The 13,524-nt window shown below is 49.8% G+C and overlaps 1 protein-coding gene across 1 annotated transcript; it reads right to left on the bottom strand.

The window, feature by feature from the left end:
- Nucleotides 1-2,947: 2,947 nt before the first annotated feature.
- LOC135980976 (olfactory receptor 51G2-like) lies at nucleotides 2,948-10,089 on the bottom strand. Its single transcript, XM_065581901.1, has 2 exons — nucleotides 9,660-10,089; nucleotides 2,948-5,372 (listed from the first exon to the last, which is right to left on the bottom strand). Exon 2 carries the CDS (start codon nucleotides 5,348-5,350, stop codon nucleotides 4,379-4,381), a length of 972 nt encoding a protein of 323 aa, XP_065437973.1. The 5' UTR covers nucleotides 5,351-5,372; nucleotides 9,660-10,089; the 3' UTR covers nucleotides 2,948-4,378.
- Nucleotides 10,090-13,524: the final 3,435 nt, after the last annotated feature.

The following is a 13,524-nucleotide window of genomic DNA, read 5'->3' as shown; positions in this document are numbered from 1 at the left end:
GAAGGCTGGTAGATCCCTTAGGGGCGCTTGATTGAGCACCAGGAGGCCAAGGAATTAGGCGCTATTAGCGTTTATAAAGCTGCCTGTTGGTGAGAGAGAGACTGAGAGCCTTGCTAGCAGGACTGGTAACTGAGGAACCTGAGAGCCGGCACCCATATTTAGTAGGGGCCTGCCCGGGCCTGGTTCTGGCCTGCAAGTATCCTTGCTTACCCCTAGTGCCCCCTGCACAAGGGCCAGGCTGCTCCTACACCAAAGGGACTGCTTCCTCCTAGCATCCCCTTGCCAGGAGGTGGGCATCCCATGATGTGAGCCTGAGAGATGCTGGGCAAACCTATCTCCCAGTAAAGTCTGTCTGGGTGTCCTTGACTTTCTTGTAGTATCTAGTTAGTTCCCAGATAAATCAGATTGGCATTGTGAGACCTAAAACGGACTTCATTCCAGGGCCAGGTTCAGAGACCCTTTTACACACTGACTCCCATCTTACTCTGTGAGCAGCCTGGTTGACGTCAGTGGGACCATTCATGGAGGAAGGTGCTACCAAGTTTTCTCTTTCACCTTTTCAGGTTCATGGAGGATTTCTCCACACCATTCTTTTCCTGCTTTATTCCAGCCAGGGTGGGGAATGGAGCATGCTCTAAGAGCGGCCAGATTCTGAATTGGTCTGATCTCCCCAATGGGAGCGGCAAGTGCTCGATATCAGGCAGGAGAAGGCCCATTACAAGCAAAACTGCTTCTGACTCACTTTTGGCTTCATGCTGGTTCCATAGAAGTCCGTGGCAACTTTCCCACTGACTTGCACAGAACAGGATCAAGCGCTTAATTCCATGACATCCTGTTTACTGGCGTGGCGATGGAGAAGATTGTTCTTCACATTGCAAGGAACGCAAACCCCGTTCTAGTCTCTCCGTGGGGATCACTAAAGGCTGGCTTGGCAGCGTCAGGGAATATTTATACTGCACACTGACACTGTCCAGTTGGATGAGCTTGCTCTTAAAACGAAGCATTCTCTAGGAAAGCAGCCCACGATGGACGGGGAACGCTGGCTTTCAGAGACGCTGAGCTGTTAGGGTTAATTTAGAACCCAGACGTTTGCAGTCGTTCACATGATCCCTTCCAGTGTTACTTTACTTTGCAAGGGCCAACCCTGAGTTTCAACTGCCATTGGGCTGCCTTTTCTTTGCCCTTTCTTGGGTTCTTCTGCAGCTCCTCACGCTTCACCAATTTAATTTTGTGCCATCTGCAAAGGTTACCACCTCAGTTCCCGCCCGCCCTTTGCCAGACCATCAATAACTATATGGAACATCAGCCCAGGTACTGAATCTTGGCCCACCCCCGGCTGTCAGCCTGGTGCTATGTTGAAAATTGACCGTTTCTTCCCATTCCTACGTTAGATTCACTGCAACTGAGTCCTTCCTCTTCTCAGCCACTAGGGGCACTACCGGCACCCAGAATCCAAATCAAGAGCCAAGTGGTGAATGCATGATGTACACTGGATTCATAGCTCCCAAGGCCAGAAGGGAGCCTGGCGATCATCTAGTCTGACTGCCTGTCTAGCACAGGCCAGAGACCTGCCCCACAATAACTCCTAATTCCTCAGTTCTAGAAAATCATCCTGCCTTGATTTACCAATTGCCTGTGATGGAAAATCCTCTCTGAGCTTTGGTAAATTGTCCCAATGGTTAATTACGCTGACTGTTAAAAATGTACCCCTTTTCTCCAGTCTGAATATTAATACTAATACACCTCTACCCCGATATAACGCGACCAGATATAACACGAATTCGGATATAACGCGGTAAAGCAGCGGGGAGCCCCGGGGCCTTTAAAGCGCCCCCTGAGCCCCGCTGCTTTACCGCGGTATATCCGAATTCGTGTGGAGCCCTGGGCCCTTTAAATCCCTGCCCGGGCAGAGGCTCCGGCCGCTGCGGGGAGTCCCGGGCCCCTTAAAGTGCCGCCCGAGCCTAGCTGCCGGAGCCCCGGTGGTGATTTAAAGGACCCAGGGCTCCCCGCAGCGGCCCGAGCTCTGGGCCCTTTAAATCACCATCGGGGAAACCGGTCCAGTCCAACCCGGCGTACCGGCTTTTGCCGGTTCGCCGTACCAGACTGTACCCAATATAACGCGGTCTCACCTATAAGACGGTGAGATTTTTTGGCTCCCGAGGTCCGTGTTCTATCGGGGTAGAGGTGTACTTGCTCTGACCTGGAGGCCAGTACTACCCTAGCATAACCCCAGCTCTTACAAGCATACAGAAAAATGACGTCACCATCTCTCATCACACTTTACATAGGTAAATCTCCTTTAGTGTAGGTACGATGTTGTCAAACACATATCGATTATGTGCAGTGCAGAACAGAACAACATGCGAAACAAGCCAGTGAGGCACATTGAAAGCGACAACAGAGGCAGCAGCACCGCTATGTATAGCACCATAGAGGTGCATGGGGCTTTACAGACACAATTAAAGATCGGGGCCGAACTTTTTGAAAACGCCTAGTGACCTTTGGGTGCTTGACTTGAGACACTTTGAAGGGGCTGATTTTCAGAAAGTGCTTAGCAACCCTCTCTGAAAATCAGCCCCCTTTGAGTGCCACCAGTTGAGCCCCCAGTAATTGGAGCACCCAGAATCACCAGGCGCTTTTGGAAAGCTTGTTCACAGCCCCTGCCCCGAAGCACTTACAGTCTATCCAGGGCCATCCCTAGAGATTGTAGTGCCCTACGCAGCCCCCCAGGTGTCCCAGGCCTCTGCAGGGGGTGGGGCGCGTCCCAGGCCTCCACGGGGCTGGGGGGATGCACCCAAGGGCTTTGGGAGGCAGGAGCAGCCAATGCAGGAAGGCAGCAGGGGTTACCCCCCCCCTGCACTCACGGGGTGGCGGAAAGTGGAGCTTTCTCCGCTCTGCTCCCCCGGCTCCCAGGCTTGGGGGAAGGGGGGGAACTGCCCCCCCCCCCCCCCCCCCGCACTCACCGGCGGCACGGCTAGGAGCCGGCAGGGCGGGCTGGGTCTGGGTCGCTCCACTTCCCGCTGCCTGGTGAGTGCAGGGCTGGCCCGACCCCGACCCCTGCTGCAGTCCCCCGGGACGCCTATCTCAGGGGATGGGGTTTGGGGGGGGGAAGAGGGGGAGTGGGGGCATGACTGGGGTGGAGCAGGGGTGGGAAGAGGTGGGGTGGAGCAGGGGTGGGGGCCGTGGGGAAGGGGTGGGGCAGGGGTGGAGGCAGCTTTCCTGGGCCCTGCTGTGCACAGCCCAGAGGGGCCGGCTCAGCCATGCGGGGGATCGGGCTGGCCACTAGGGCTGGATGCAGTACGCAGCTGTGTAGGGCACCAGGACATTTAGGGCTTGTCCTGGTGCCCTACACAACTGCGTAGTTTGCGTATGGGTAGGGACCCTGAGTCTATGATAGACAGGACACAGCATGAGGCAGGAAAAGAGAACTTTAGGCAGGCAGGGCTGAAGGAGGTTTACACAGATGGATTAGTATCAGAGGGGTAGCCGTGTTAGTCTGGCTCTGTAAAAAGCAACAGAGAGTCCTGTGGCACCTTATAGACTAACAGACGTATTGGAGCATGAGCTTTCGTGGGTGAATACCCACTTCGTCAGATGCATGTAATGGAAATTTCCAGAGGCAGGTATAAATATGTAGTTCAATCGGGGAGGGTGAAGTCTTCTGCTAGCAGTTGAGGTGTGAACACCAAGGGAGGAGAAACTGCTTTTGTAGTTGGATAGCCATTCTTTGTTTAATCTTTGTTTAATCCTGAGCTGATGGTGTCAAATTTGCAAATGAACTGAAGCTCAACAGTTTCTCTTTGGAGTCTGGTCCTGAAGATTTTTGCTGTAAGATGGCTACCTTTACATCTGCTATTGTGTGGCAGGGAGGTTGAAGTGTTCTCCTACAGGTTTTTGTATATTGCCATTCCTGATATCTGACTTGTGTCCATTTATCCTTTTACGTAGGGACTGTCCAGTTTGGCCAATGTACATAGCAGAGGGGCTGGCCAAACTGGACAGTCACTATGTAAAAGGATAAATGGACAGATTGATTAGGTTACTAGCTTTTTCAGGGTCTGCATTTCGGTGGATCCCCGTTCCACCGCCCCATGTCACTTTAAAAAATAATGAATTTGGGCCCAAATCTTGCAATTGCATCCTCATGAGTGGATCCCACCCTTCTTGCAGACCCCGGCAATCAGGGCCTTAGGTTTGATGAAGCTGGCAGGGGAGTGGGGGCGATTCTAGGAGGAAATGGAAGAACACAACATGAGCTGGGATACAACGTCCAAGGGGATTTGCAGTTTTCTTCTTCTGGCCAAGTACAGGGCCCCCTTTGATTTAACATGACGAAGCAATTCACCTGAATTAGGTGAAACCTGATGGTGAACGTCTGTCACATTGACTCATTTTTCCAACACAGTGTTCTGAGCATGGCTCTGCGGATCAGTTTGGATTTGACACTGTATATGATAGGATTTAAGACAGGGGGCACAATAAGGTAGATATAGCCCACCACAATGTTAAGCATAGGGGGAACATTGTCACCACAGCGATGGAGAATGGACAGTCCAATCATTGGGATGAAGAAGATTAGGACGGCACAGATATGGGAGACACATGTGTTCAAAGCCTTGAGACATTTTTCCTTGGTCGTGAGGCTGACCACAGTCTTAATGATCAGAACATATGATAGCACAATGAACACAAAATCCACACCCACCGTTGAAAGAATGACAATTAAACCATACAGGATGTTGACTTTTATATCCGCGCAGGCCAGCTTCATGATATCAGGGTGAAAGCAAAATGAGTGGGAAAGCACATTGCTCCCACAGTAGGTTAGCCTCTTGAGCAGAAAGGGTATTGGGAAGAGGGAGATCACAGCTCTTGAAACAATTGCCAGCCCTATTTTTATGATGGTTGGCTTGGTCAAGATGGACGAATATCTCAGAGGGTTGGAGATAGCGATGAAACGATCGAAGGCCATGGCTAGGAGCACCGAGGATTCCATCACTGACAGTATATGGATAAAATACATCTGGGTGAGACAGGCATTGAACTCAATTTTTCTGACCTTAAACCAAAAGATGCCCAGCGTGGTAGGAAGGGTACACAAAGTCAAGCCCAGGTCCATCACGGCCAGCATGGAAAGGAAGTAGTACGTAGGCTTATGAAGACTTTGGGTCTTCTTGATGATGATCAGGATCAGGCAGTTCCCTGAAAGGCCGACAAGATAGAACATGCAGAAAGGGATGGAGATCCAGTGGTGATTGGCTTCCAGCCCCGGAAAGCCCGTCAGGAGGAAGGTGGAAGGCTGATAGAAGGAGGAATTGACAAGTGGCACGGTGTGCTGAAGCTGCTCCATCCCACCTCAGATGTCGCACAGCCTAGAGTTAAAAACAAAACAGCAACAAACTGCCCATGTCATTTGTCTGTACAGTGCATAAAACCCTATAACCACAACCGCCCATCTGATTACCTGCTCTGTGGTACATATGACCACATAACTACCAAAGCCCCCCCATATGAGTAGAGGCTCTACTGAACCTACAGTCATGTAATGATACAAAATTGCATGTAATTACACTGCGCTACAGGGTATACAACCATTTAATAACCACCAAAGCCCCAGGTTTAGACACTGTCATGGATCACTGATGCCTCTTTATAGAATTCCTTAGGCACTAGGGAATCTCTACAGTGATTATCACCTAGACTGAGGTTATGTTGGTAAGCAGGTACAAATTGGTGTAGGTGACACTGAAGGCTCGGAAGAAGGTGAAAGTCAAGGTCTGATTCGCTGCTGTTACACCAATTTTGCAGTCACTACAGTGTCAAAATGACATTGTAGAATGGAGATTTGAGCCCTCAGCCTCTGTGATAAATGAAGGGGGGGGGTGGGCGGGTAGCTCCCTTTTACAGACACCCAGTCAGCCAGTTAGCTATAAAGTCCCTCTTGGTGGCTGCTTGCTTTATCTGTAAAGGGTTAAAAAGTCCCCCAGGTAAAGAAAAGGGAGTGGGCACCTGACCGAAAGAGCCAATGGGAAGGCTAGAACTTTTTAAAATGGGAAAAAAGCTTTCCCTCTGTCTCTGGGTTGTTCTCGCTTGGCTGAAGAGACAGGGGCAACAGCAATGTTGTGTAAAGTTTGAACCAGGTACAAAAAATTATCTTCCATACCTAGAAGGATTCACTGGGACAGGGGATGTTTAGACAGACGCGATCAGGTTTATTTCTTTATTGTGGCTTGTGGATTTCCTCTGTGCTAAGCTCAGGTATTTTTGTTTTCTTTTGTAACGGTAAGCTGGACCCCAGAGAGCCGTTCCTGGTGTTTAATCCCTTTTCAGTTGCTCTATAACATCTAGCAATAGCCTGATTTTCCAGATGTTTCCTTTCTTCTTCTTTTAATAACATTTACCTTTTAAAAAAAACTGATTGGTTTTGTGTCTTAAAAGGTCTGTGCATATGTTTTTCAATTAGCTGGTGGCAACCACAGGGTTTCCCTTTTGTTTGTTTCCTTTCTCGGCTTCCCCGAGGGAAGGGTGGAAAAGCCAAGGGGCCTCAGGGAAAACTTTCTTTTTTTTTTTGAGTTTTTTGAGGATTTGCAAGAGGCAGTTTTTCACTTGGGTGGTGGCAGCGTTTACCAAGCCAAGGTCAGAGAAAAGCTGTAACCTTGGGGGTTTAATACAAGCCGGGAGTGGCAGGTATTAATTTTAGAATCCTTGCGGGCCTCCACCTTCTGCCCTCGGAGTGACAGAGTGGGGAATCAGCCTCGACAGCCTCCTTCACCCTCAGTTCTGAATTTGTCCTCTCGCCAATCCACCAGACCAAGACAGATGAGTTTCAGTTTGTGCAGCTACTGATCTACAGCCAATCCTCCTTCACTTCAGTATCCGATGGCCAGCGGAGAGGGGTAGAACCCGCAGAGTAAGGAAAACACCCGAGAGAAAGTTCTACTCAAAGAGCACCTGTGATTTTTGCGAACCATACTGTGAGCCTCTCTTGCGGCACCTGTCTGAGGCTTGTATGGGGCTTTACAAACATTAGGGTGAAACTCAAAAACTTCACCAGGCACTGAAGTCTTGTTTGGAGGTGTCCAGTGAGGCATAGAGTTAGTGCTGGCCTGCTGGGGTGAACGCCAGCCATTAGTGCATTCAGCCTCAGGGGCAGAGATCGAGGCCAGCATTTTCAAAGGTGCTGAGCACTGCCAATACCTTCTGACGTTAATGGGAGCCACAGGTGCTCCACACCTCTGACAATCAGGCTGCTTAGTTTGACACAAGGCTTTTGTTAGTTAGCAATGAGCAGGCATCAGTCTCCAAAAGTGCTATCAGAATCTACCCAGCGGCATTGTATGACCGGGGATGTCTGATCTGGCGTGCTTCAGCACGTACGCTGACCTCTAACTGATGGGGTTAGGAAGGAAACTGTCCTTGGGAACAGATTACTCAGAGCCGCCCGCTGCAGGGCATCTTGCCCCTTCCTCGGAGGCACCTGGCACTGGATGCTACGTCATTTCATCTCTCTGGGCCTCTGTTTCCTTCCCTGTCCTTTGTCTGTCTGGTCTATTTAGATTGTAAGCTCTTCAGGGCAGACACTGTATAGTAATTAGTGCAGTGGTGCCTTGATCTCACTCGGAGCCTGTAGGACCTATGACAATACACACACAAATTAAAGTGTTTTCTTATTCTTGGTCTAAACTGAAATGAAAGGTTCTGTTAAGGAGCCTGGTTATCTTGGACCTAAATAATACTTAACTCTCGGTATAAAATGTAACAAATGTGACGAGATCATAGTTGAATAACGATAGTGCTGCAGGTGCAGAATGCTTCATTTAATAGAGCTCATTTCAGATTAACACGTGTCAACCTGTGGAACTCCCTGCCAGAGGATGTTATGAAGGCCAAGACTATAAGAGGGTTCAGAAAGGAACTAGATAAATTCACGGAGGATGGGGCCAGCAATGGCTATTAGCCAGCATGGGCAGGGATGGTGTCTCTAGCCTCTGGTTGCCAGAAACTGGGAATGGGTGACAGGGATGGATCACTTGATGATGACCTGTTCTGTTCATTCCCTCTGGGGCAACTGGCATTGGCCACTGTCAGTAGACAGGATACTGGGCTGGATAGACCTTTGGTCTGACCCAGTATGGCCGTTCTTATGTGAATATTCAGTGACATGTGATTTCATTCCTAGCAAGATTTCATCCACCAGTCTCTAAACATGCATGTAAATATGATAATGAAATCAAAAGTTTGGCAGGGACATGAATTCTCCAGCTTGGGCCATACACCAATGTCTAACCAATGGGCACTGGGAAGAAACTGTCCTCTGGGCAGGTTAGTATTGTTAGCAGTGCTAGGTTACGCTGGCACCTACTCATCACCAATTAAGGATGAAGGCCCCATTGTGCTAGGCGCTGTACAGACAAGTAACAAAGATGGCAGTCCTTGTTGATTGGCTGTGGCAGACTTGGTAGAGGGTTCTGCCCTTTACCTTTGCCATGTTCTTGGAAGCTCTGGTGTGATTTGTGTCTGTGGCTTTGGTGAGAAAGCTTTCCCCATGAGCTGTCTCTGCAAGGAATTCTAGGGCACTCCACAATTCTATGGGGCCCGCAGAAAACCATCTCCATCCTGGGGAGAGCAGGTCACTCATTGCCTTCGCCGCCTGTGTGATGAACTTGGACTGTTCTTACTGTGGTCTTTAAATGCTGACAGGGGAGTATGGCTAGGATAGTCTGCATTGGGAGATGGGAGACTGACCCACGGAGAATACCTGAGCATGTAACATGAGAACCAAGGAAGGGGTTAGAGGCCAGGTGACACCTTTGCCCGGGAAACTGAACAAAGGTGGTGGGAGGGGTCGCTGAAGAGAGAGTTTTCAGGAGCTGGCTGGTGAAAAGGCTGGGAGGTAGACAGGGCTCTGACCTCCCAAGGGGGCTGTGGGGCCCCGAGACCCCAAGATGGACCTAACTGGGGGGGAGTCTGTTGTCTGTGCCTGCAGGACCTGTCTTGGACTGTGTTCCTGTCATCTAAATAAACCTTCTGCTTTACTGGCTGGCTGAGAGTCATGGTGAATCGCAGGAAGCTGGGGGTGCAGGGCCTTGTGTCCCCCCACACTCCGTGACAGCCTGCCAAGCTGAACATCACGTGAAAACAGCCAGGATATGGCCATCGAATTAAGGAGCAGGGATGGTGAGAAACGTGACTGGAAACAGCCCCTTGAAACCCTGTGTGCCGTGACTGTAGAGGCCAAAATTAATGGTCTGTTACTTCCATTGGCCCTGCAGAGCCGTAAAGGGGGGAGAGAGAGAACTGGAACCTATGAGGCTCAGACAGCAGCTGCAGCATTTCAATGGCCAAGCCTTTCCCTCGAGCTGCACCAGAGGTTCATTACGTCTGTCTGGTACCATGCCCCTCGGCCAGGCCAGAGTCACTAGCGATGAGGCACTAGCCGCAAGGCTGGGTTTCGGATCTGATCAGTGCCTAGTAAAGACGCATTTTATTTCTAAACCGAATCCCTGAGCTACATGGAACCCCCTGGTGCCATTTCAGAGACACTTTTCCCGACTTTAAAGGTCCACGCCCCCTCCATAAACTATACCCCCCTTGTTAGCCACACACTGAATTTAACACCTCAAGGAACCATCAAGACGCTGCTAAACCAGTTTACTCACCGGGCTGACACAGCAGTGGGAGGTTACGGCCTGTCCTCACGTTACAAAGCGGCACAATCCAGTTCCCGACCGACCGAAGAACTCACGTCCGTCTCTCAGGGTGGGGCGGAAGGTATATATAACACATCCCGAAAAGGAGCCGGCAGGGGTCACGTAGCCAATCCAGGGTCTCAGGGGAGCCTGAGCTTTCTGAGTGTAAACGCTGTGAAATGTGCAAGGGAAAATACCGTGGAAAGTAAATGATCTTTCCATTTATGAGGCTTTCTCAGTAGAGCTGTTTTCCCCCTGCTGGCTTATTGGGCAGCGTGTTGACAGTTAGCCCTGATTGATGCCTGACAAAGCAGTGGGCTGGGAAACAAATAACGTTTATTGTGAGATTGAAACTGTAATTAAAAGAGTAATAAACTGTAAGGAAAACACACACATCACAGGCTGCCAAGGCAATAAGGGAGTTGAAATGGTGCCAGCCCTCCCCACCGTGCTCCAGATTTATTTAAAAACCATAAAATACTTTGTAATGCACAATAAAAACCAGATAAAATATTACAGAGCCAGAAACAGAAGGTTTATTAGCTACTGACTCGTACAGTCCTGTGCAGTATCTGAGTTTCTCACGTTAATAAAGAGAGAAATGTTGGTCCCATGGTGCAAATAAACATACCCTGCATTTCTGGCTCATTTCAATACGTGTTTCCCTAGACTCATTATAGTTCTGGAACATTCCGAGGGAATCTCTCAAATGGCTTAGACATAACCCGGACACATCATGTCAGATTTGCCACAGGGAGCCAACTTCTGCTCCGATCTGCATGGGTGTGATTCCCAATGAAGTCAATAGGCGTTGCACCCATGTAAATGAGAGCAGGATATGGCCCTCCGTGTTTCAATGGCACTCACTTCTGGTGCTCCCCCACTAGTAACAGCCCCAGCCCAGGTAGTAGCTTCTGTCTGTTCCATGTCCTGCAACCCAAGTTCCACATGAGACATGCGTATCCTGGGTCAAGCATCCATCCCATCTGTGGGATTCTCTCGCAGGTGTCCCCCAGGCCCCAGCTGTCTCCATGGTTCAGTTCATAGCCTTGCTGTTGGAGCCCAGATTAACATGTGTCAACCTGTGGAACTCCTTGCCAGAGGACGTTGTGAAGGCCAAGACTATAACAGGGTTCAAAAAGGAACTAGATAAATTCACAGAGGATGGGGCCAGCAATGGCAGGCTTCTGACAGCTCTTTCTTTTTGGGTTCTTTCCCCTCCTTTTAACCTGTGTGTCAAGCAAGTACTCCCCATTTCTCCATAAGCTTTTAGCTTCTGCACAGGGGATGCACATAATCTGTGATGAGCACGAAGGACTCAATTGTGTGTATACATGTACATGCCTCTACCTAACGATTAAAGCTGCAGGGTCAAGAATACAAGGCAGGAAGTGCCAGAATGAACCTTGCCCTCAGACCTTAATCCCATCCCCTGCCCATTCAGGCTCTCATATTATTATGATTTTATTGCAGCAGGAAGAGGGTATTCTATCTCATAGAGTTGGAAGGGACCCTGAAAGGTCATCAAGTCCAGCCCCCTGCCTTCACTAGCAGGACCAAGTACTGATTTTTGCCCCAGATCCCTAAGTGGCCCTCGGAAGGATTGAACTCACAACGCTGGGTTTAGCAGGCCAATGCTCAAACCGCTGAGCTATCCCTCCCCTGAAGAGAGCAAGAGGCACAGGAGGATGGCGAGACTGGCTTCCAGTCATGGCCGATAGCCTCCTGCTGAGTCCGAAAACATCTGCCCTCATTGAAATAGAAGTTGGGGTTCAAGGATTGGCCTTATTAGCCACCTGAGGACCCATAACTCCCATGGAAGATGATCATACTCGGGAACGAGTGATTGCCCATCATTGCGGCAGGACCTAGAGGGACCCACTGAGTTTGGGGCCCCACTGTGCAGAGTGCTGCGTGCACATGTGGAGCTCAGTGTCTAGGCAGACAAAGGAGATGTTTGGGAGAGAAAATAGAAACACAGGGCGGGGGCATGACTTGCCCACAGTCACCGAGCAGCGGAGCCAGGACAGAACCCAGGTGTCCTGAGCCCCAGTCCTGTGCCCACGGGGTGTCTACCACCACACTGGCTCACACCAGGACAAATCAGGAATAACTCTACGGACAGGAGTGGGGTTACACAGTGTAAAATCAGTGATCAGGGAGAGGAGAATCAGACCCTGTTTTTATACGGGTATGTCTACCCTGCCCACAGCACCATGGTGCCCAGCCCTGGTCTGCAGACTTAGGCCTGTGCTAGCACTAGACAAATAGCCATGTAGACACACACACACACACACACACACACACACACACACACACACACACACACACACACACACACTATGAGCTCATTGCTGTGACATTCGAACAATTTACTCCCACACAATTATTCTTCCTGTGATTTTGCTTAATCCCATTTCCCAGGACTGGGTGTGCTGCAAAGAGGGACACCAGAAACTGGGGAATCCATTGGTCTGCTTTCCCAGTGAGACAAAAGCCACTTTCCCATACCCTGGAGGGAGGCAGCCCTGCTTGGCAAACACGCTGAAGTTAAGTGCATTTCCGGCAATGTTTATTCCATGTTCCTTGTCCCTAATCCTATTCATATTTATAATGCAGTGCAGGGGTTAGCTAGTGAACTTTGATATGGGGTTGAAGAGGGACCATGTGGAACAGGGGGCGCTGGGGGATCCTCCCAGGGGAAAATGTTTTGACGATACCTGTGCAATCGGGCGCATCCACAACATTCAAGAAGGCACCCTTGGGAAGTCGGTAGATGAGCTCCAGGGATAAAACAAGGACCTAGCAACATCTGAGGAATGGTGACACCATCTAAAGCCGGTGTGGAAATTCCCCCTCAAATGGTGCATAGGCCGTGCATGGCTGGGCCACTGTGAATTTCACCCCATTTCTTTACCGTGATGCTCTGAGCAGTGCTCAGGGGGCAGGGCTCCTCTGGGATTGAGCACCTAGACCCAGAGAAGGATCTGCCACATGCGCCTGAATCAAAAGGCAAGAAACACAGGACCAGACCAAAGCTTACTGGTAGGTCTTGGCAGAGACCAGCAGAAGCTCCTGGGACCATCCCAAGCCCCGCTTTCTGAACCTTTTCCAAGTCTAATGGAGCTTTTTTGAGATGATGCGACCACATCTGCACGCAGCATTCAGGGTGTGGGCGTACCATGGATTTATACAGAGGCAATATGATATTTTCTGTTTTAGTATCTATCCCCTTCTTAATGATTCCCAGCACTCTGTTTGCTTTTTCGACTGCCGCTGCACATTGAGTGGATGTTTGGTCTGACCCAGTATGGCCATTCTTATGTTCTTATGTTTTCAGAGAACTATCCATAATGGCTCCAAAATCGCTTTCTAATTTAGACCCCAACATTTTATATGTATAGTTGAGATTATGTTTTCCAATGTGCATCACTTTGCTTTTATCAACACTGAATTTCATCTGCCATTTTGTTGCTCAGTCACCCAGTTTTGTAAGATCTCTTTGTAGCTCTTCGCAGTCTGCTTTGGACTTAACTCTCTTGAGTAGTTTTGTATCATCTCCAAATTTTGCCACCTCACTGTTTGCCCCTTTTCCAGCTAATTTATGAATATGTTGAACAGCACTGGTCCCAGTACAGACCTCTGGGGAATCCTGCTATTTACCTCTCTCCATTCTGAAAAGTGACCATTTATTCCTACCCTTGCTGTGTGTGTGACAAGAACCGGGGACGTGGGAGGGGGAAGGGACAGCCCTCTAAGAGGGGGATAGAACCTGAGCCTCCCCCCAGCCTGGGGGAGGGCTCTGCCGGCTGGGCTAGCAGTCATAGGGGTGTCA

Source organism: Chrysemys picta, chromosome 1, assembly GCF_011386835.1.
Source record: "Chrysemys picta bellii isolate R12L10 chromosome 1, ASM1138683v2, whole genome shotgun sequence".
Lineage (NCBI taxonomy): Eukaryota > Metazoa > Chordata > Testudines > Emydidae > Chrysemys > Chrysemys picta.
This window is presented reverse-complemented; position numbering and strand designations above follow the sequence as displayed.

Excerpts from the sequence above, each read along its gene's own strand:
- LOC135980976 (XM_065581901.1), bottom strand. The coding sequence starts at position 5,350 with ATGGAGCAGCTTCAGCACACCGTGCCACTTGTCAATTCCTCCTTCTAT.